The 23,819-nt window shown below is 42.4% G+C and overlaps 2 protein-coding genes across 6 annotated transcripts in view; both read right to left on the bottom strand.

Moving 5' to 3' along the window:
- Nucleotides 1-150: 150 nt before the first annotated feature.
- kdm5c (lysine (K)-specific demethylase 5C) lies at nucleotides 151-18,228 on the bottom strand. Of its 3 annotated transcripts, none has more exons than XM_037104319.1 (29): nucleotides 17,748-18,228; nucleotides 16,015-16,162; nucleotides 15,346-15,423; nucleotides 15,116-15,238; nucleotides 14,825-14,995; nucleotides 14,554-14,688; nucleotides 12,334-12,390; nucleotides 9,162-9,285; nucleotides 8,793-9,073; nucleotides 8,053-8,211; nucleotides 7,817-7,936; nucleotides 7,554-7,712; nucleotides 6,642-6,823; nucleotides 6,342-6,504; nucleotides 6,134-6,253; nucleotides 5,857-6,051; nucleotides 5,531-5,712; nucleotides 5,296-5,420; nucleotides 5,051-5,198; nucleotides 4,887-4,977; nucleotides 4,392-4,774; nucleotides 4,123-4,261; nucleotides 3,822-4,001; nucleotides 3,606-3,734; nucleotides 2,746-3,495; nucleotides 2,567-2,609; nucleotides 2,273-2,472; nucleotides 1,339-1,527; nucleotides 151-1,242 (listed from the first exon to the last, which is right to left on the bottom strand). In XM_037104319.1, the coding sequence occupies exons 2-29, from the start codon at nucleotides 16,156-16,158 to the stop codon at nucleotides 1,234-1,236; spliced, it is 4,779 nt and encodes a 1,592-aa protein (XP_036960214.1). In that variant the 5' UTR covers nucleotides 16,159-16,162; nucleotides 17,748-18,228; the 3' UTR covers nucleotides 151-1,233. The 3 variants fall into 3 exon arrangements, with proteins under 3 accessions (XP_036960214.1, XP_036960213.1, XP_036960215.1); XM_037104318.1 differs by lacking the exon at nucleotides 17,748-18,228 and adding an exon at nucleotides 17,303-17,701; XM_037104320.1 differs by lacking the exons at nucleotides 12,334-12,390; nucleotides 17,748-18,228 and adding an exon at nucleotides 17,303-17,699.
- Nucleotides 18,229-20,133: 1,905 nt separating this feature from the next.
- The window catches only part of iqsec2b (IQ motif and Sec7 domain ArfGEF 2b), a 34,831-nt gene continuing 31,145 nt past the window's right edge, over nucleotides 20,134-23,819 (bottom strand). For 2 of the 3 annotated variants that reach the window (XM_037103927.1, XM_037103928.1), the window contains exon 14: nucleotides 20,134-23,801. In XM_037103927.1, the coding sequence (XP_036959822.1) occupies nucleotides 22,620-23,801 (1,182 nt within the window). In that variant the 3' untranslated portion in view covers nucleotides 20,134-22,619. The remainder of the gene's footprint in view (nucleotides 23,802-23,819) is intronic. The other variant, XM_037103930.1, reaches the window with a different exon arrangement.

Raw genomic sequence — 23,819 nt, 5'->3', positions numbered from 1 at the left:
ACTTTTATAGTAGTTTTTTTATACACAAACATCTGTACTTTTACTTAAAGTAAAAAAAAAATGTGTCACCTTTGGGTTGGACTGAATGGCCTTGGCGGAGGTATGCACTCTAGTAAGGACTTTCAAGGAGAGAAATAATGAGTCAACATATCCTAAACAATTCTAAACCTTTATTTTTCTAACAAGAGTGAAAAGAAATAAAGGCAACATTAAAATGAAAAGTTTATACACAAACTCACGACAACTGCGTGTCTGCAATATCAATAATAATAATAATAATAATAATAATATAATTTCAACTCAAGAAACAAAATAATTTGTGACAAAGTGAGTTACAGTGAAGTTACCTTAATTTGCAAAGAGAAAGAGAAGGAAGGGAGGGAGAAAAAGAGGTTGAATTGAGTAGGAGTAAAACATGAAGTCAAAAAGTATGGGTGCTTAAAAAAAGAAAGGAAAGAAAAAAAGGCATCGAGGGGAAGGAAGGAAGGAAAAAAGACAAAGCCAAGAGGTACAGATATCCATTTTGGGAAAGTAGCACCAAAAACATGAATGCCTGTTTTTAACACTTCCCAAAATTTAAACAGTTTAGTCAATATGCATTTCCCCTCAAAACAGCATCAAAACACAAGATTCAATACAACAAAAAAAAAAAAAAAATACAAGTGTAACCACGGTGCTGTTGTCTAGGATCAGCTGTCACAACCCTCTGCTGTACCTCAGCTTCAGGATTCATGTCCAAAAACAGAACTGTCTAAGTAAACCCATAGCTTATCCAACTCCGGTGAGTGAAAGGAAACTGCAACTGCCGGCACTGAATCAGGCTTCGGCTGAACTAGCATTTAATACAGTTGGGATAACGTAGCATACTGACTGACCTCAGAGACGCTCCGGTCTCTGTAAGTCCAACACAGTCTCTATATGTTTACAGGGAAAATGGGTCCAGGGGAAGATGGGGTGGTCTGTAAAGATTGGGTAAGACAACAAGTCTGAACAAAATCTTTGATGGGTGAGTTATGGCTGAGTGTCAGACGGGACAGTGGAGTGTAGAAGAAGAGTCATTGCTCTGTTAGTGTCTGAATAAATGAATGAGGGATGAGGGGGGGAGATGTAGGGTATCGGGGGAGGGAGGGAGGGATGTCCTGCATCTTTCTATAACTTGACACTGTCTTCTGGCACAGAACGCTCTTTCCTTTTTTCGATTCTGCAGATTAAACGGCTCCAGCGTTGACTTCATCACAAAATCTGTCCAAAGGAAAAAAAAAAAAGTTAAAATGTTTATCTCAAAGAAACATTTATTTGCAAGTATGTGAGTTTCCAGAAACTGGAAAAAGCAAGTACCTCTGGACTGGTCTGGGCCGGTAAGTGAGGGGAGCGGCTGAGGCTGAGGGGACATGTTTTCTTTGACTCTGAGGCATCCAGTGACCGTTCTCTCGCCCCTTCCCCGCTGCCACCTCTGTGGTTCTTCCTCTTCCTTTTGGAGTCCTTGGCTCGTCCGCGGCCGGTTCGCCTCTGCTCTTCAAGCTCAATCTGAAAGAGAGAGAGAGGAAGAGAGGACAAGAATATTAGACAAGAGGATGTCGAGGTGGACAAACAAATGTAATAAGGCAATAAACACATCAAATCTGATCAGAAAACTGCATTTATTTGATTAAATCAGACTATTGGAAGTTCAGCAGTACGCTTCTATCAAATGCATCTACGGTTCATCACATTTCAGCGAATACTGTCAGTCACAGGAGCGTGTGATCTTGTACGACCGGCATCCTGTGGAGTTTTTTTGGTTTCACTATGGAGCCATGTTTTTATGTGTGGTTTGTTTGATCTTCTGCAGGTGCACACAGGTGACATTACACACATTTACACCAACAGTTCTATGCCGTTCGACTCAATCAATCCATCAATGTGCCAGAAAAGAAGCAGACACAAAATGTAAACAAGGAAGTTAACGATCAATCGATTAATCAAAGTTAAAAATGGAACCGATTAAAAAACAAACATTATTAGAGATTATCTGATTAATGATGAGTGCTACACTAATGTTAACAATGAACGTTTCAAACAGAAAGCTCCACAGGGCACCTTTTATTAAGTTTCCAATACTCTTTATCGGGTGCAATAGACTTGTTTCAATAGAAGTAACCTGATACCAAAATGCAAAAGGTCTCGTGTTGTTGTTGATTATGTAGCTATTTATTGTTTAGGTTACTTTGTTCGAATGTACCTTTCAAGATTAGGGTATCATCTCGCCCCCTAAAAGGTTTACTCTGCTGACCTGAATGAGTGTGTGCAGTGTTTCTCTGGGTGGAACAGAGGCGGCTTGCAGGACTCTGTGGATGAGGAGTGTCTGGTCCAGCGACACCTCCAGCAGATCTCCCTCCAGCTGCAGCTCCTCCAGTTGGACCCTGGTGGCTGGTGAGAGCTCCACTACCTGGCCTTTTAGAGAGGGCAGCAGGGGCAGCAGTGACCCAACGCCTGGAGAGTCAGCAGAAAGAAAAGTTTATCAGGGCTGGCATCTGTGGGACAAGTCCACTTTAAATGTTACTTTGGAATCAGCACACCATCTTACCAGTAACATTAGACTTCTTGCCGACGCCATTTTCACATCCAGCCTGCGAGCAAAAAGGAAACACAAGACAGGCAGGTTGGATACAGTTTGAAACAATCAACGAAAGAATATTGGATAGAATTTAATATTTATATTCAGGCAGCTTGAGGCAGAACAAAGAGTCAGAACATGGTGTTAACCTGAGTGCCGTTGCTTTGCTTGGCGTTCTTCCTGGGGGATTCCTCTGTCAGATCAATGACTCCATCCTCTCCCTCCCCTCCCTCGGAGTCCGATAACACAATCACCGAGCTCCCCTCTGTCCCCTTTTCTGTGTCTTCCTCTTTCTCACTACGGAGAGTCTTTTTGAGTTCTTGCAGCCTCTCAAGCGCCCGCTGCAGTTCCGGCGTCTCCAGCGCCTCCTTGGCTCGGCCCTGCCAGTTGATGGCCCTCTCTGTGAGACACTGCAGTGCTTCTCCTTCAGGCAGACGCACCGGCAGCCTCTGCAGGGCAACAAGTAACGCCAGGATAGTCTCCAGGCGTGGGCGCCGTGACCGCTGGCATCGCGGACACAAGAAGCGCGAGTCCCAGTCCCACCAACAGAGGGGGTTCATGGGTGGTCCCGAGGAGGGGAGCAGGGAGGGGAAAGGAACGCAGCCACCGTGGAACCAGTCCTTACACAGATGGCAGCGGAGTTGAGGGGTCCGTGGCTGAGCGGCGCACACACACACCGACTGAGGAGGGGTGGTGCAGGTGTGGTTACTGTTGCCGTTCTCTTTTAGAGAGTTCTCTGAGTGACTGGATGTGTCCGTCTCCATGGCACCGTCCCACCTCCCGTTCTCCTTGTCCTCCTTGTAACTTGCAGTGTTATGTCCAGACTTACACATGTTCAACGTCTGTAGCCTCAGTAGTGCCTCCTTCTCCTGATGCTCCCCTTCTTTGAAAGCCATCACCTGGAGTCAAGGCACACAAATTCATACTTGCATACACAGCAACTATTTATGAATGAAACACACACACCCAAAAACCAGAAGTTAGACAAAGACATGCTCAATAAACTCACAATAGCTGCAGGGTCCCTCAGGTCCTGAGCAGAGAGGCCCAGTGTGTTGGTATCAGAGTCTTCTAGTGGCTCATCCAACGGCTCCGTTTCATCTCGCCTCTCTCTCCTTTTCGCACACGGACATAATACCTGCAGGGCAACACTGGACTTTAATGCACGCTCTCAGTTTTAGTTTCTAATTCTGATGTAATTAAATTTTTCCTTGGAGTTACCCACCTCTAACAGACTGTGCGGACTGCTTTTCTTCAGGAAAGTCTTGCTGGCCTTGTCCCTCCAGGAGTGAGCGCTAGCTACCTGCAGTTCCAGCTGTCTTAGCTCCTCCATGAAGACCGGCAAGTCCCTCCCAATAGCCACCAGGCCCTCGAGGTCATCCAGACAGGGGTAATGCTCCCCATTCTAGAACAAACAAATGAGAGCCATTTAATTACAAATCGCAATACTACAGAGGAGGGAGAATAAAAAATAAGCATAAAAAAAATTAAGCTTATCTAAAAGAAACCAGAAATGTTTTTTGTACCTGGATTTCCTCAAGGTCGGTTACCCAGGCCCGTGCTCGAGTGAGGCAACCCTGCAGAGCCTGAATGTTGGGCAGCTTGACTGGAATAAGCTGTGCCTCATTTACTATTGCCTCCAGGGTAGAAAGGGGGTGCTTTTGCCTGGGGGAACAAAACCTTAAAGTCATTTTGACATCTTGCAACAGGACAAACGTGTTGTGAAAAATTCTGACAACCCCTGCGGCAGGTGAAGTTCTATAGAAACATTTATGAGTTGACTTGTTGGTCTTACCTCTGTTCGAGGCAGATCTGTGCCTTCTCTTCCCAACGTTCTGCAATCGTGAGCAGCTCCTGAAGCTCAGCCATGGCAGTCTCCACAGACACACTTTGGGGCACGTTGCAGCCTGCTTCCATCAGGTTCCTTAACACCTCCAGTGTCACCTCCTGCCTTTCCCCTCCTTCTGTGCCTAAGGTGCGCCTCACCTCTGCCAGCCAGTGGCCTTGCTCCTTTAGGCCCTGGAGTAAATTACACTCTGGCACAATAACAGGCAGTTTGGCCCCCTGCTCCAACAAAGTCTGCAGCTGCTCAGGTGGTGGGGAGTCCCTCCTCCAGTTCTTGTCGTTGACCAGCTCTTGAGCCTGGCTCTGGAAATCCTCCACTGTCTGCAGAACCGCCTTGAAAATCAGATGGCAAAGAGGTAAAACACAAGGGCACAAAATATAAATAAAAAACATCTGAAATCTGAGAAAATACAAGCTAGCTGCTCAGAGTGACAGAACCTCTCACCTGCACTTCCTCCAACTGGGTCATCACACAGGGCAGGTTTTGCATCGTCTCTACTACGGATTTCAGCTCTGCCAAAGTCATCTTAGTCTCACTAAAACAGGGAAAAGTGTAAGTGCATGAGACTGAACATCTCACGTAGATGATAAATTTGTGTTCCATCATACCTGGTCTCTGAGTCGCTGAGGAGTTCAGTACTGGTCCGCTGGCAGCGTTCAATGTCTTTCAGAACAGTGTTGAGCTTCCGAAGGAGTTCGTTGTCTGGAAATTTTTTCTCTGCTGCTTCTGCCTTCAGCAACTCCAGGTCCTCAATTCCTGCAACGCAACAATATGTTTTAGTTTTACTATTTCTTTAAAAAGATCAACATTTTCAATTGTTTTCTGAGGGACTCATTTTTTGTTTTTTTCTCACCTATCTTGTTTCCTTCTTCCTGTTCGAGTGCCTCCTTTACTCTGTTGGCCCAGTAATCAAAGGACTCAGACCGAACCTTTAATCGGTGTAACATGCCTAACAACTCATCCAGGGTGTATCTGTACCTGCAAAGTAAAAGGGGAACAGACAATTAGAAGGAAAATAGCATTTTCTATTGAAAGACTGCTGTAATATTATGGGTAAGTGCGCCCACAACTACATGAGAGATAAGTACCTGAGGTAGAGTTTGTCAGTGGGGCAGTTGCAAAGATCCTGAGTGTGATAGAGACACACCAGATGCTCGGGACAGTTTGAGCAGGCCAGAGCAGAAAGGAAGCATGTGGTCTTACATTTATCGCACTGTCTCTCATCATCAGGCAGCAGCTCAAATGCCTCACGCTCTGCTTCAGTAATGCCCTGCAGGTATACACCACACAGACTTTATAAGTTCCCCTCAAATTCTCCTAAAAACATTATAACATCAGACTAATTCAGCACAGTATCACACAGCATGAAAAATATAAACAAACCATCCTAAGGTCTATGGATTGGAACCCTTACCCTCTCCATCAGACTTTTGCGCAGCTTCCGCTCTTCCTGAACAATAATGAACATTTCCCGGTGTGTGGCTGCAGCAAGATTGAGGTCTAGTTTCTCTGGGCTGGCAGCCATTTTGCAGGTGAGCTCCTCATGGGAGAAAACACAATACCTCCTCAGACGCCGGTAATGCTCAATACAGGAACGTCCGGCGGGCAGCTGAACGAGAGAGAGAAGAGGAATGTTGATTACACATTACTGAAGTGAAATGATGCGAGATAGTAAGTGTGAATGGACGTACCCAGTCTGCAGTGCAGAAGTTAACAGCTTCAGCAAAGTTATATCCCTGATTGAAGCCACTGTGGTAGGCTCGGGGGAAGGTGATGACGAACTCTCCGGCACACTGGTTGGTACGTACAACCTGTCAATCAGAAACACTGAGCTCAATCCAAGAGAACCTTTCAACAGACCGTACTTCTGCTGTGTATACGTGTGTTTATGTGACTGACCGGTACACCATGAGACATGAGGATATTGGGGTTCATGATGGTGACCAGCTGGTGCAGGAGGTCGGGTTGATACTCAAACAGCTCTGGCGTCAGCTTCTTCATCACCTCCTCAAGACGCTCAGCTGCTACAGATGGAACCCCGTACCAAGTCTTTGGTTCACCCCTGGAAATAATAGACAGGAACAAGTGAAGAACACAGAGGGAGCTTTACAGTTTTTCATATTTGATGTTATAAGCCTCTGAATACAACATAAGACCAAGTCCAAAACAATAAACAATAAAAAAAAAGGGGCTCATTACCAGTGCAGGTAGTTAATGGAGTAGCTCCAGTGATCCTCAATGTGCCAGCAGAAAGCTGAGAACACCATACCGACGTAAAGCCAGGGCACCTTCATCCCAGAGATGTCTCCATTGATGTGACACAGCAGGGACTGCTCCAGCACGGGCATCACGTTCAAGTTCCAGCCACTGCGGGCGTATTCCTGAACGACAGAGGAAAACTGACAACTCAGCACTGGACTATGGTTATAAAAAAGGCTGCTAAATAACTTACACATATGATCTAAAATGAGAACATTATTATATTAATAACTTTTGATAAAATACTCAACTCCATTGTAAATGACAGATAACACATAAAGTCATGTGGTAAAGGTCTTGTCTAAGGTCGGACTTTGTCTGGATTTGATCAATTTTGATTTCCTGTTTTAATTTTTTGACCTACTTTTGAGCATTAAAAGAAATTACATATTAGTTTTCAGCAGATTTGTGGTTTGGTCTCTTTAGGTTAGGCCTTTAAAAATTCGTTTTCAACTCACTGCTGGAAAGACAGAGCATGAAAGCGCAGCTGGCACTGTATCAATACTGCAGAGAACCAGTTTTGAAACCATTTCAAATATTCAGAAACTGAGGAACTGAGGGTGTCAGCCAGCAGAGTTTAGTCATAAATTTTGTGATTCTTTTCATAGATACTCCATCATCTCAACCAAACACCTACTTATCTCCATGACAGCCAAATAACGTTACTACAAGTAGCAAACTCACAGTTCTCTCATTTACTGCTGAATGTAACCAAAACTGTGCTGTTATCCAAAATGTATTTTTTCAACATGTAATCACAAACCGGATGTTGCTGCCCTCCCTCTAACAATAATGACTATTCATGCAAAAGATTTCATGAAAGGTTACAGAGGAAAACAATGATGCGCGTACCTCCTCTTCCTTTGTGAGCTTCCTCTTTCCATTGTTCATCGGGAAGCCGCTGCCAAACTCTTTGGAGTGTATGTCCGCGCCGTACTCTACTGTCACGTCTTCCTCGATACTGCTGACTAACCTCCAGAATTCTCTCTCCACAAGCTCAGTGGGAACCATCTACATGGACAACGACACACAGGATAGAGATTAGTCTCTCACATTATTACCAAGAGGGAAGAGTGATAATCAATGGGTGATATATTTTGTGTGAGGGCACTCACATGGACAGGCATGTTGAAGTAATCGGCTTTGAAGGCGTCTGCCATTTCCCCAAAGCTCTGCAAACTGTATTCTCGTGTAGCCTGTTCGAAGCCAAATGCTTCTGCAGGTTTCTTGCACTCCTAAGGTAAAAAGCGGGAAGATCAAGAAGATTGGTCACATGAGTAAAAAGAAATCTAACAAAACACACCTTGAGTATTAACAACACAAACAAGTGCTTCAAAACATCTTTACTTACCTCTGCCACACACTTGGGGCATCGCCAGTTGCCTTTGGGAGGATCGGTGAGTGGGGGGAGTAGACAGTAGGTGTGGTAGTTGTCATCACAGCCATCACACAGCAGGAGTTTCTCGTCATCATCTCCTCGACCACACATCCGACACACAAAAGAATCCACCTTTGAAAAAGTAAGAGAACAGCACAAAACATTGACTAGAGGGCTTTGACCCAGTGAACGTGGCTCACTTTTGCATGGAGAGGCCGCCACGATTCCCTGTGAAGCAGTGACCGGGTCAAATTTGGCGAAATTGTCAAGGAAATGGAGAGTCCCAATCCCTTTCACAGACAAAATCCTGCATTCATAAGTGAAGTGCATTGTGTTTGCAGCCATGTGGAATCATTACTTCTCATGGTAGTTTGAGAATAAATTGTGTTCTCAGAGTGTGTGTTTGGAGCTGGTTCACAGGTCCTGGAAGATACTATTTGGTTTCATTCTAGACCTCTAGATGCCTTGAATCACCACACTAAAGTGACAGTATTTCACAATCTAAAGATGGGAATCAACAACCAACTCATTCCACTGTTGCACAATTTAAGTAAAAAATTGTCTTTATGCACGATGTGAACCGTTAATACAATTAGTTTAACCAGAGAGATTAAAACATGTTGTACTTAAACACATTTTCCCGATAAGAAAAATGGCAGATACCTGATGACAGAAACCATGTTTGCCCTGGGAGCATCCTTTGGTCTACTTACACACTGTGGGTTGTTGATGTTGCGTCTCAGCCTCATGGTCATTTTTGTACATGGTTTATCAGACTCATCTTCCTCGTCATCATTCTCTTTCCCATATTTTTCCTCTGGCTCTTCTTTCTTCGGTTCTGTCTTCACAGTGACGCTGGGGGGAGGCAGCTGGGGGCTCGATGTGCTCCCGTCACTCTGCTTCTCCTGAGACGCCAGTGGCTCTGCTTTGACTGAGGTATCACCAGGAGCAGGAGACACGTTCTCCTTGATGGTCAGCGTTTGAGGCAGCTCATCTAGAGCAAGAGCAGGGAATGTTTAGATATCTGACAAGCATTTATTATTCATTTTTTTCAAATGCAGGCGGCAGGAATTTGCCCTTACCTTTCTTCCGCATGCCTTTGTCTCTCGCCACCAGTCCAAGTCCCATCATCTTAGGCCCAGCGCCATAGATTTGTAGCTTCTTCAGTTCTGGGTTCTTCTCTATATCTTCCTCTGTTGGTTCAGGCTGCAGATCAAAGTACATCTTCGTCACGAAAGCATAAGATGGACTACAACTACTCTCCAAAGCACACAGAGCAAAGCAAGGGTCTAAGCCAAACAGTAAAAACACGAGAGCATAGAAATGCATCACAAGAGGGAATTGTGCCTGGTTAGAAAGTAAGGAAAAGTTAGCCTACATCACAGTGAAAGCTTAAAAAGATTAAGACCCATCACCAGAAGACACAGTCACCAGAAGTTGCAAGCATACAGTTATTATATAGATTATTTAGTGTTTGACTGTTAGAATTCAAGAAAAGAGGACAGTAAGTCAAAAGCAAAAAATATACTTAAGTTAGGCTGACATTTGTCATGAAGTTTTCTGAAATTCTCTTTGATAATAAGGCTTAATAGAGAAACATTTACATATCACAACATGCACAAGCTATTTATTAACACCGTTTTATCAGTTTTTGTTTTTTTACTTGAGCTGGACTTATTAACATTAGCTGTTTATGGGGAATTAAAACCGCAGAGCAGGGCTTAAAAAACAGCTGCAGTCTAGACGTTTTTTCTATCCATTATCTCCGGCTTGCAGACTATTACGTCTTTGGTCTTGACCATGTCCAGTTAAGCTTTTTCTTGTGTGTGTGTGGCTTTTATACTCCCAGTCTGTCTCCGGCTGCTCTCGTAGCAGACTGGAGAGGCTGATCTGCTGTCAGTTCCACATACAAACACAAATTTTTGTTGTCAGAGTTGTTTTCTGTTCCAATCACATTTAAAACTTTTCTAAATGCAAAAGACTGCAATGTGTCTTTGAAGTTACATCAAAAGCGACGCCTTGATTCCACCGAGCACGTCTCTATGACCTTGTGAGTGCAACTCGGTTTAGGCCTCATTATCCACCTGGCTCCATACCTCACTAGGAGCATTTTAGAAGCATGCCTGTCTGATATCCTTAACCTCACTCTGATTATATTGACATTTCTTTCCTGAGTTTTGTGCTTCTATCATGGGTGAGTAGGCTATATGGTTCAACTGTTTCTTTTTTTGGCTGTTTTAATTGTGTCTGTTATTATTTCCCAGAGGAGAGCCGCTTCTGCGAAGCTTCTGAAACTCAGTGCCTGGTGAAACCACAAGCATTGTCTAGAAGGGCCATTATCAGCTCTGGCTGCCATGATGTAGCGGGAAGGCAACGCAGACATACCCGGTGGAATGTGGGAAGAATACAGAATAGGCACGATTCCTTTCAGATTCAGTCTAGACTTGGACTTTGTCTCTGACACTAGAGCATTTGACATGGCTCATAATCAGATCATAATCCCATTTTCTCTTCTCACTTCTATGTACCCATCCCAAGAGGGTCTTGTTTATAGTGAACTGCACTGGATATCTTCTTGGAACAGTAAGCTTTTGGATGTTTGGAGACATCCTGGTGAAAATTGTTTTAAAACAATCTGCTCCTTTAAAACATTTGTTTTGTATCATTCCCCCAAAAAAACTGGCAAAACAAATGAGATTTAATGTTGCAATGAATGTGCTGTCATTTTAGACTTCCTCCATTTCATGAACAAATGAATAAATATTGTTGCTCAAAAGTTTACATCACTATTATCATTTGATTTTTGGCTATATTTTGGGGCGCTAGTTCTTACATGCCACATGATTGCAAACAGTGGACACAAATCAGGTGCAATCAGCATTGTAAGTGGAAACACAGGTCTTAACATCACTTCCAGTAATCACAGAGTAGATCTAAAACGCAGCTGCTTTCAGAGTGGCAGTTTAGTCCTTCAGTCTCAATGCTTTTACAATTCAAGTGTGCACCAAGAAGTCAGTAGTTTGTATGCAGTCAGAGCTCAACCTGTATTCCTACAAGACAATTCATGTATGCATGTGATGACAACATCATTAGGTCCATTCATGACACAAAAACTGAACAGATGCAACGCCATGAGGGACAGAAATCAAGACTCTTTTCCGAGTAGGGTAATGGAAGAACAAGCTTATTTTTGACTTAAGCGCCTGTATGAAGTGGCACTCTACATTGCTCTACACTGTATGATCTTTCCCGAGCACCTGAATTTTGTTGATCAGTTGACTCTGCAAGCGGGATGGGGATCAAAATCATAAGACAAAAAAGCAGATCATCAGGCCTTGGTGGTGGGGGGCAAACAAGAAACCTTAGAAGCCATCAACAATTTTGTCACCAAAAAGCCTTTTCTTCAAGGCTTCTTTAAAACTCCCTATATTTAAGTGTCAATCCTCAGAATATGGCGCTTGGGAAGTAAAATCAAACACTACTAGATTCTTCTGTGTGAGTGCACTCAAAAGAGAACGCATGCAGCCACACTGTTAACTGCTTTAGCAAGTAGACGGCAAGGCAAAGGAGCAGAAGTGAACAGGCACACAGACAGCTGAGCGACAAAGCACTTCAAGCCAAGTACAACCACAGAGTACAAGCATGGGTGAAAAAGAGAACGCTGGAGAGCGCTTCAGCCCAAACATCTAGAGTAGCAGAGTGTGTCTGGCAATTGGGGATAAAGTGGCAGTTTAGAGTCTACAGTGGAAGGTGCCACTTAGGAAATCTAAAACGTTAGTTCTCAACAACATTGCTACTGGGATCCAAATTTGCATACATTCATAAACTCAAGACTCAGCCATAAGTTCTGCATAAAAACTGTATTATAAATACCTAAAACCGCACTGACAAGGCCTCAAAACCCCTTTTGTCAATCAGGAGACTCTGTGATGTCATTTTTAATAACAGTCCTTTGGATCATGAAGAACAAACATGTTCACTGTCTGGTTTACAAATTGAGGATAACTGATTGATTTAATAACCTGCACCAACTATTATCATAATGCCACAGAGGCTGTTTTATGGCCACACTTCCGTTACAGTCATGTGACCATATTAGTGAGAAACTAGAGGCGCATGAATGCATGTTAATGAAATGTTTCAGTGGTTAGTTAAAATAATAAGGCGAAACATCTAGACAACACCAGAGAGGGTGAGGTGGTCTAGAAAAAAGAGGCGGGGGGAGGGGGAGCTCATATGCTCAAGAGGCAGTACCGCAGAGATGAGTTGAGAGCCAGTGGTGAGAGGATGGGGGGCCAGATCCTCTGGACCCTGCAAGGGGAGACAATAACAGCAACAATAAACTAAGACAAGAGGAGAAAGGAGATGAGAGAGGAAGGGAGAGAATCTGGAAAGAACAGAGCCAGTAGTTGGAGGAAAAATACCACTGGGACACATCATGAGACAAGGGTCACATCTGATGTTGGACCTTTATGGGTCCTACAGGAAATTTTGTGGATTGATATTAAATTATTTTTTCAAATTCAAAGTTTTTTTGTTTTTTTTTGCTTAAAGCTTATAGTAAAGCTTTGGATCAAACTGCATAGGTCTGTCTTGTTCAGTTTGCATTCTGAAAGACCATGTGTTTTCAGACCATTGTGGACAAACTTCTGATACAAACACATTTGCATATTATTTGAGACAGTATTTCTGTTATCTCGGCCCTGACCTTACGAGTTGCTGCCAACAACTGATGGATGACTCAGCTGCTGCACCAACAGCATTTATTCTCAATGGGGAAGCTTTGGCAGCAAACAAAAATGGGTTTGGGAAGGAGTTTGGATATGAGATATCAGGGTCTGCGGATAATTTTGCCATCATGCATGACACCAAGCATCACAAAATCCAGCTAATGGATCTGGATCTTAACGTGGATATTTTCTGAAGTTAAGCTAAAATAGTATCAAATACAGTCCCATCTGGAATGCTTTAAAATGTAATCAACTGTTAATAAATACATTATCAACCCTAATGATACTGTCCCAATTAAGTTATTTAGGTAGTGAGAACAAGAGAAATCAAGCAATTTAAATTGCATCAATCATCTCATGACATCTTTTTTCCAAAAATCTACATCGAACTTTCTTTAGTTCTGTATAAAAGTAAATATGCAAAAGAAAAAAAAAGATGTATTCCTGCATTGTAAATTAATAAAGTAAAATCCACTGGCGAGCATTACGTACTCAAAGTATGATGAGTAGGTCAATAACAACTGGGGAGGGGGAGGGGTTACGGAGGGAAATGCATGTAACAAGCATTTGATAACAGAATGCAGGCTGGTCCAGGATTGTAATGGAAACATAATGCAAATGAAATGTTTGAAATGTGGCCTGTGAAACAATTGTGTCTCTACTTGAGAGATAGAAGGAAGTAGAGCAAAGCAGACAACAAATAAGCCATGGGACGGAGAGCAAAAACAGCAGAGTTAAGCACAGCAGCATGGCAGCATGGAGAGAAAGCAGGCTGGGATGCGTTCTGAGTGCTTTATCACATTTTCCAGATACTACACTGTAACCGATGCACAAGGTCACATGATTAGCACAGAGAGATAGTTAATATGACAGCATCGGACACGTTAGAGGATCATCCAACAAAACACTTGACTTTTTGTTAGCCTCTAATGATGAAAGCTCTCTTGTTATTCATTTGGCTGATTAACAGTCAGTGGACCATTGAATGGTAACAAACATAAAAGACTGTCAGCCTTCTATGTTTGCTGTGCAAATCATCAAATATTTATCATCAAATAGCAAGTATGTATCTGTTCTACACCGAGGCTTTCAGTCCTGGAAAAAAACCTGCAGATCTTTTCAATCAAAAAAACACACTTTAGTTTGCACATTTATTAGTATAACACAAATGTCTGTTAAAAATTAAACTAAGCTAGTAACTGCTAATAAAACAAATAGAGATAATATCATCATTGGCAAGAATTTTGATGTGTTGTTTAAACCCTGTGAGAAACCATCCCTGATAGAAGAATAATAGATAAAACACCCTCAATATGTTGATGTCATCCGGGTCATGGTATATTTAAGTGCTATTGGAAGGCAATAAAGCTTCAGTTCTGTTCTGAAAAAGTTGTAACGTCTTCAGGAAACTCAAGCTAGTTCAGTTGCCTCCATATGGCGCTTAAATAACAGCCTGAATAGATAAAAGTAAGTCACACGTTTGAAATGAACACCTTTAATGCACAGCCGCAACTGAAACAGAGTCCTCTTTTGGTGGATCAGTTGCACCAAACCCATGCAGTTTTTGGAGTTTTGAAAAGCAGCTTCATAAAACAAAATTTTACTGTTCTCTGGTCAGGCGTATATGGAAATATAATTCAGAGATTTATATTTAGGTGACCCAGGTACACTGAGTGTACAGTTGTTGGTCACAGAGGTATGCAAATGTATTGTATGACAAGTAGGATTTGGATCTCTCACTCACATCAGGTTGGCAGCGGTTTGCCCTGCGTCCATAACTGCTCATTTTGGATGGCTGCACAGACTGTCGCAGGGGGATGGAGTGGGGCTTGTACTCTTTATCCACATCCTCGCCATCATAGTGCTTTGGCTTGCAATGCTATAGATGAAGCAGAAAAAGAATTTACATAAAAAACACATCCAAACATTCTGCATGTGACCTATCATAGTTAAATGTACAATTCATCATATAGTGACTACAGAAAAAGGAGAAACAAGAATATGTAGAGTGATACCGGCAGGCTGGCACCAGACTGGAACATTTCAAAGGGGTAGACAATCCTCTCGTAGTGCGAGCGCAGCAGAGAACCGATGTTCTTGCCCGGAGGATAACCAAGCCTCTGGGCAACACGAGCCCAGCGGCGTTCCTTACACACCATCTCAAAACCTCCTTCATCTGTCACAACCTGGAACAGAGAAGCACTTTTTTATATGACAGCCAATCATAGGCAATGAAAGAAAAACTACATCTGCTGTAAAATATCATTTTTGCATAGAAAACATTCATTTTAATCGAATTAATTTACCCTTGACAGGCTGAAAAGATCAAGGATGCGTCTTTCAATATGTGGGATTTTCAAGGACGATGCCTGGATCTCCCAAAACCTGGCGATGCGGTCCAGGTAATTCAGCTTCACTCTGGTTTCCGCCTTAAATGAGATGCAAAAGGAACGACTAGGTTCACTATGGTCCATTTCACCAACAACTTCATTCTGTCAGCAATGTACAACTAACAATATACAAAGACAGAACATACCTCCAACTCATTGAGCCTCTGGATGCGGGGTGTGAAGCGGAAGCTATCCAGCTCCACTGAAAACGGAGGCTGCCAGTCCTATATGGGTGCAAAAGATTAAACTTAAAATGTACCTTTATAGATCCGATTGGAGAATTTCAATACAAATCACGTTCCAACAATGCAATGTAATCCTTGTAATGTAATGCTTTAGTGCATTTGTTACAAATAGATCATTTCAACGTTCATGAAAGAAGTAAAGAATGCAATTTTTTCTTTTTACATAAATGCAACTGAACATAAGTGTTAATCTAGCTACTACTCACTAATATCACTTCTTATAGACTTTTGGTTTATATAACACATTTTTGTGCAAATATACTACATAAATGCAACCCTGCTGTATGATTATTTTTGCCTTCGCAACAACACAACAAAATGTTGGACTAGGAAACTCCAAGTTGACAACCAAGCTGGTCTGTGAAGCCTGCTAACTCAAAATAACTCTGCGGAGGCATAAAAGAAAAATCCATCCATGTTGCCTCTGTGATGATCATAAAACATCTACAGGACTGAAAGAGCAAGTTTGTGAACTCTTGATTTAGCACTTCTAGATTAATACTTTTTAGCTTGGTGCATGCTACACACGTTGAGCTAAGGGAACATGTCCAAGCACAGGCAAATATTTACTGGTGGAGGTCGAATTTTGCAGATTCCAGACTTCTCTGCAATAGGACGTATCTTGGCGATGTAGCCCAGGGGATCCTGGAACTCCTCCCATGATGGCTCAAAAACTGGACACTCCGGAGGAGGCACAAACTCTTCCCCTTCCATTGCCCTGACAAGAGGAAGATCGACAATGCAAAACAAGTTGGTGAACTAGGGCAGAATCACTAATGGACATGACAGCATTAACACTAGATCCTAGAAAGCGTTTGATGTGTGTAAAACTTGTTTTTAATTTCTAGAGAATACAAATCTCTAAATCCTTGAATAAAAAGATAATGTAATGCCCTAACTTTTGTTTTGCAACTTCATAAACCTCCAGATACTTATTTTGTTTTTAGATTTCTGGACAGATCAAAATTTACAAAAGCAATGCATCATGCCAGCTTAATTTAATCATAAGCAAACTGAATCAAGTGTATCAGGAAATACACAGCATATCACACAGCTACTTCAACAGGTCACGCATTTGTTTACCCTGACAAATTCATCACTTCCTGTACAAAAGCACTGTAAAACTGCCTCCTTAAAATATATGGCAGTTAGTATCTCTGGATGTTTTATTGTTTATCATTTTCCCCTAAACTCTACATAACAGACACAGGGATTCAGGGGATGAGGATTTTTTTGGTTCTTGTTGAGAACCCCTCCCCCAACACCAGACACAACAAAACAAATGCCATGCTCTGGTGAACCAACAAGACCCAATATAGGAAAGAGACAAAACTTCAAAGTCGCGATTTATCAGCCCCAATACAGAACAGCAATCAATTGATTCAAAAGCAGAAGTAAACATAAAATGTCTGATTGCACTTTAGCAACAAACACTTCTTCCTGTAAAGTGTACAGATAAGAGTCTTCATAGACAAATCATTCATCTACTGGCCATCCATTATAGAGAATACGATTAAAATAAGCACAAGTTGATGTTGGGACTTCAGTGACATGTTTCCCATCTATCTGATCCTTTATGGGCCTTCAGACAAACAATGGCGTGGAAGCCATGAACCCTAAGGTATAGAAGGCCATGAATGCATCACCACTCGCCAGTGGGCTGGGCTACACTGATTAACAAGCTTTGAGGAGACAAATGACACAATTATTCGATTGCAGAAACCAAACAGTCACACTTTAAGGTCGATGTTGCCTCACATCTTGCTAACATTACTCAATCACATATATAACAGTTAGCTGACAACTGTTAGCTCCTAGCCACTAAACTTGGGAAAACTGGTGTTAAAACTAACCTTACCTTCCAGCAACAGCCATAACAAGAGAAACAATGAAAATGATCTGTCGAAGTCAATCACTTGTAGTGCGTTAGCCAAGTGTCATTCATTTCTGTTGTTCCTGCAATCATGAAGATGTAGCTATTGTTCAGCTATCAGAGGCGACAACACCGCTTTATGCTAGCGTTAGCATCGAGGCCTCCGGTTTCTCAGCCCAGTCCCATCGTCTCCCACGGGTTTAGATAACTAGCACTAGTTAGCTAACGTTGACTGGGTGGCTGAGGGGGAAAAAAAAGTCAATAATACAATCGCAAGCAAGCTAACCTACATAATCAAATCGACACTATCAAACAGCCAGGTAACATCAGTCTTATAGTTAGATGTTATTGCAATAGCAAATGCCACATGCAGTTATATGATGATCCCTTTAAGTACACTACAATGTCCCGATGCCGTGCCGTGACTGACCGAAGACACCTCGATGTCCCGGGGTATGATAGGGCTAGCGGCCGCTCTTCCTCCTCTGTTGTTGTGATGCCTGGTGGTTAGCTAACGTTGGCCAGCTGTGCTCGGTCCAGTTGGCTAGCTATCGCTTGCTAGCAAAGTTGACCGTTTTTTCGGGCTCACTACTCCATATACTCCGCTCTGTGGAACACACCGGCTCACAACAGTGATGGCAGGGGTTCGTTTGATAGTAAACGAGAGTCTCAAACTTTATCAATTATGTCGTTATCAATCATTTCCCGACCAACATCATCACTCTCCTCAGGCCATCCTATCTTTCTTGACGAGACGCCATCTTAGTTTTTTCTCACGACCGAAGCACAACCTCTTCATCTTCACACCACGTCCCGCACGTTTACTCCCTGAAAGTAGTACGCACGTACGCCACCGAGAGTAGTGTAATTACACCGAGAGCTGCCCAAGTGCAGTGTTTTAACATGCAAGTGACTAAAAGGAGTCATTCGAAACAAAAACTAACGCTTCGACCAACCAAATCGTGTTTTTTAACGATGAAATAAATTCCAGTTCATTTTAAAGAGACGTCATGAGGCATCAAAAGAAAACGTAGTAATTTTGCGTAGCCGCTGACGTAGTGTTACGTTGTTATCTTATTCCTGTGTTGTTGTGTAAGCAGCTCAGTGAGGAGAAGAAATGACCTTTTTTTTTGTTACATTACTGTTTGTTCATTATAAAGTTTCATAACTTAGAAATTCAGTATTTTTTCTGGATTCATATACAACTAGCTGTAAAATTAAGATAGTAGCCTGTCCTCTATTTAGTTTCAGTAAATTCTTGTAAATTACTTTAAGTGATTTTTCATCTTTATTTGTTTTTATTCTGTTTACAAAGTAGTTATGTGATGTCTTTACTCGATACTTTACTGTATGTATCCTTTCATTTTTCATCTATTTGTTACATTTTATTCTTTTTTCCGCCCTTAATTGTTCCTCCTCTTATCATCCTTTATTAATTGCATTTATTCATTTATCTCTATTTTTGCATTACTTCTCCTGTGTCCACTTTTTTCTGTGATTTTGCCTGTTTTATTCCCTTTACTTGTAATGAATCATTCTGTCTTCTTGTGTTTTTACATGTTCTGTTCTGCCTTCTTGTTGTAACTCACCTCAGACTAGGCGTCCTTGATTTTGGCATGACTGTTGAGTGTTCATTCTGTTATATTACCTTCCTGAGTTTCATGGTTTTTGCATGTTTCCTCCAAATTTGATAATAAGCTAGTTTAATTGAATTTGATGTCATAAAATGCTGTAAAACAACATGGCACTTTAATGTTACCATTTGTTTAAAGGGTAAGAAGCCTACACCCACAGTTGTTTAAAATACCCAAACATCATTCTTGAGTAAAGTTGAGATATCGTGTTAAAATATGACTTAAATTCAAATTAATGCCAACCATACAAACAGCCTAGTTAAAGTATCTGATCATAAGTGAGTGATAAGTATCATAAGTTATTGTCTGGCAATAAATGTATTTAAGTATAAGTATGTAATGTATGTAAGTAATATACACGTATGTATATGTATACTGTGGGTTGAATGGCCGATCAGATCTGATATTCAGCATTTTTCAGATTATCAAAAACAATGTGATCAGGATGCCCAACTGTGGCTCTGACGCAGCATACAGTGATCAAATAAATACATGCAGTGAGAAAAACTACAAAATCTCAAGAAGTCGAAGTATAAAGTAACAGAAAATGGAAATACTAACGTAAAGGTACAAGTAGGCTTACCTTAAAATTACAAGTGCAGCACTTGAATAAATGTACTTAGTTACATTCCATCACTTGCTAAAACAGGTTGTCATGGTGAAATAAAGCACAAAATTTTGCTCTCTGAAACGTTGCATAAAATGGAAATTCAGGGGGGCTTTTAAATTACACTTAACAGTTTATTTTATAAGCAATATATGAACACAGACGCTCTATTATAGATGTACCAAAATATACTCAACACCCATGGCTAACTGACGATATAATAACATCAGTAAGTAAGCTCAGTTTTATTTTCTTGCCCCCAATAAAAAATAAGGTAATGAAATTCTGATTAATGACCCTCCAAATATTCACGTGGCATGTTAATGGTGTCTTTGGTTAAAGGGTAAGAGGCTCCTTATAAATATGTGGTTTCCCCTGTATTTTACAATCATACTGTTGAAAAAGTCTTCAACATTTGGTGTATTCTTTGAAGATTAAATATCTAAAGTAACTTACAATTTACCATAGATCGTGATGATACAATAATAAAGTTAACTGTTGTTATAATTTCACAAATCAAACATTTAATGTCGGAAGTAGATGTGACATTATATAAAAAGTACACACAGACAAAGTCACTGCAAGGACACTTTAATTTATCAGAAGCAATAAATATTCACATCTCAATTCTCTATTCTTTCAGTACACATAATACATACACAAAGAAAAATTTCGAAATCATTTGTTTTAAAATGATTATCAATAAGTGCACTGACATATAAACTTTTTTTAGGCTTCGATGTTTTATCACGGTAACTCATTCTCTCACCTTCAGTCGGAAATAATAGGAAAAGAAAAAAGAAGTCAACATTCCGTTTTTTGGCCAACATCTCCTGAACCCGTCACTCTTTTTTTTTTTTATATGTACATACTTAGTGGCACTCACATGCACGCACCTGAATACAGAATGGGAGTAGCTCGTCCCATGTATGATAAGAAGCCTATGTATAGTATAATATGTACATTCAGGTTTATACAGTACAATCTATTCAATAAGTGCAGATATATTCATGCAAGAAGAGTCAAAAAGGACACCATGAAAAGAAAAAAAGGCTAGCCAACACATACTTAAAAAATCTTCAGCTGACGTTCTTGACTCTCTCCAAACCTCCATGAAATCCTTTTTCTCGAGGATTCAGATCTTCTTGAACTTCATCATCTCTTTCAGAAGCTTGTTCCATAGACTTTTTTTTTAAATTAGTTTTTTTTTTTTTTGTTTGTTTTGTTTTACTTCATCCTCACCGATTCATTCTCTCCATCTCTAAATCAGACTATATGTATATTTTCCCTTGGTGATTGATGGCACTGAAAGGTAAACCACCTCAGTGCTCAATTACAACCTCAAAAAATAGCAGTAGCAAAAAGGGGCAACACTTACACGAAGCCCACAGAAAATAAAAGGGGAAATACAGTTTGTACCTGGAGGCTATTTTACATTCTTGACTCTTGTTTTTTTTGTTTTTTAAACAAGAAGCCCTCAGCAGGATGCCATGGCATCAGAAAAAAATGTGATAAGAGATTTGTCAAAGTGGCAGAAGAGGGAGGATTAGAAGAAGGCCATTTCTGACTTAAGACATCACGTGTGCAAAAACCACAAGAACTCATGTAAAAGCGTGCTTCTTCAAAACATAGAAAAACACACGATGACTAAATCCGATGACTGCGATGAAGAAGTGAGCACAGGTGCCGTGTAAAATCATGATCGAATGGCATCAGCCTTTTTTTGTTTGTTTGTTTTTCCATCACTGGGAGCTTCACAAATGTTTAAAATAAAGAATTAAAAAGAAATTAACTCAAATCCATTCAGGAAGTTCAAGTTTTGTCAGTCGCCCCGTCGGAGAGATTGCGCACCCGTTTGCTCACATCCAACAAAAACCAAAGAAGAGGAGGAAAATATATCGTTGGTGTTAGAAATCAATTTGAACAAAACTAAATCCCATTCATTATTTTCAACAATCAATAATACTAATTATCAAAAAAGATGAACTCAGTGGAAACCATGGTACAATGGAAATAAATCACACTTCACATATCAGAACACCCTCCAGTGGCTATGGCAGACTGAGGGAATTTATATGTGCATATACTCTCTATAACCATGTACAAACATCTGCTGATATAATTAATCACTGATCAAAACAATTATTGGACAATATTCATCATACTCATAGCAGGTATATTATAATATCGATAAAACAGCAAGAAGCTTCAGAAACATTCAAAATATATTATTGATTGTATCATTGATTCCCATACCCAACGAGGAATGCATTATAGAGCCAGGTGACTCCTGTCGACATGTAAAAGACCATTAAGCAAAAAGACTGTCAGGAAACCGTGCACTGGTTTTTTAGAAGTTTTAAGACAAAGCGAACATATCTGAGGTCTTCTTTAGAAAAAAAGATGCCTGCCAGTAAAGCGGAAACCTGCAGGAATGGACGGGGCGTGGGGGGGGGGGGGACATCATGAAGCGAAGTAAATTATTGCAAAGTCAAGGGACATTTTTTTTGCAACTCTCTGCTGTTTCTAATGCCAAACTCCGTTGGAATGCATTTGGTGGTTTAGTCTTTATTTACATCCCCATGTAAGCAGCTGGATATATATGGTCTTCGTTTTTCCAGTGTCACATTATCACATCTCGGTACTGTACATGTAAATAGTCTCAAACAGACTCGACTAGACTTCAAACGATTAAAACTGAGGCAATATACCTAGATATAGATTTAGTTTCATCTTAAATTATATGGCTATAGACTTTTCTGATATAGTGTGTGCAAATGTGTGGCGTGTTTTTGTGCAGATGTGTGTGTGTGTGTGTATGTGTGTGCAGGTTTCAAAGACGTGTGCACACGCTATCGAGCTCCAGCTGTGCTTCGTATCTCCACCTACATGTGCGGGAATCGGAGGTGAAAGTAACACAGACGAAGCAAACTGCGTTTCCTCTTGTCACTAGCGCTGCTGCTGTTACTTTCGGTCCTGGCAGACTTGGTCCTAGCCCTGGTTCTGCCAACCTCCTCCACTCTATAATCTGACCTCTGACCCCTGGGGCCCCACATCCTGCTCACACCACGGTACTTATCCGGTTGATAGGCTTGGATTTGGAGCTGCCCCCTGTACCTGTCGCACCAGCCCCCGTCACCTGCGGCCCCTGCTGAGGCTGCCCGGGGTGCTGGGGGGGGTGAGGGGAGAGAGGTGTAAGAGGGGTAAGGGGGGACGAAGGGGGGGGTAAAGGGGAGTGTGGTGGGGGAGGGGGGATGGAAGAGAGAGGAGGGTACTGGGGCAGATACGGGGCGGCGGTGGCTGCGTGATGTGCATTGATGGACGCGGAGGGTAGATTGTGCGGCAGAGTGCCGAATATGAAGTGTGTGTGGTGGGTAGATTGGCTGGCTGGATGTGGCGTGTGCACGTGTCCGGGGTGGGTTTGGGAGTGTGCGTGGGGGTGCGGGTGGGAGTGTGACAGGGTTAGGGGTAGTTTGGTACCAGGGACGCCGCCCCCTCTGATAGAGTGTGTGGGCTGCACGTGGTAGAGGGCGAACTGTGGGGTCTGGGAGTGTTGGGAGAGAGGAGAAAGGGGGGGGGGACATCCCACCACCATGTTGGCGTAGCGACCCGGAAGCCCATGCTGGGAGAGCTGGGAGAGATGGGCCAGCTGCGGGTGCGGGGCGTGTGGGGGGCCAAGCGGTGGCCGACAGGGTAGCGGGCCTCTCTGTATAGTATGAGGTGGCATACTTTGCAAAGGAGGAGGGACAGTTTGGACGTGGTAGCGATGGTGATGGTAGTAAGGTGGTGGGGGCTGCACGGGGCCCGCGTGACAGTACTGTGCGTGCAGTGCCTGGATCTTGGAAGGCCCCCCGTCCATCTGGCACAGCGATGAAGGGGAGTGAGGAGGGGGCCCTCCCGTAGTCGGTGGGGGGACAGGCGCGGGGAAGGGTGGCCCCGGTGGAATAAGGGGCCCTGGTGGTTTGGCGCGTTTGCTGCCGAATAGGGATCCCAGGAAGGAGCCGCTGTTGTTGCTGCTGCTCCCCCCAGGTCCGCTCCCCGCTCCTGGTCTCTCTACACTGCTGGAGACTCCCCCAACTCCTGTCCCAGCAGTGGTATGTTGCTGCCCCGGCCCACCCCCCACCCCCGTTCCGGGGCTCAGGATGGGGCGGTGAGGCCGGAAGTCTTCTGTTCCGTAGCAGCCAGGCACCACGCCTGGCACTGGGTAGCGCTGGTGAGGCTGTGGGCTGCTAATGATGGAGCCCTGGGAGGATAAAGCACC

Source organism: Acanthopagrus latus, chromosome 7 (genome assembly GCF_904848185.1).
Source record: "Acanthopagrus latus isolate v.2019 chromosome 7, fAcaLat1.1, whole genome shotgun sequence".
Taxonomy (NCBI): Eukaryota; Metazoa; Chordata; class Actinopteri; order Spariformes; family Sparidae; genus Acanthopagrus; species Acanthopagrus latus.
Note: the sequence above shows the minus strand (reverse complement) of the source record. Positions and strands in the feature narration are given on the sequence as shown.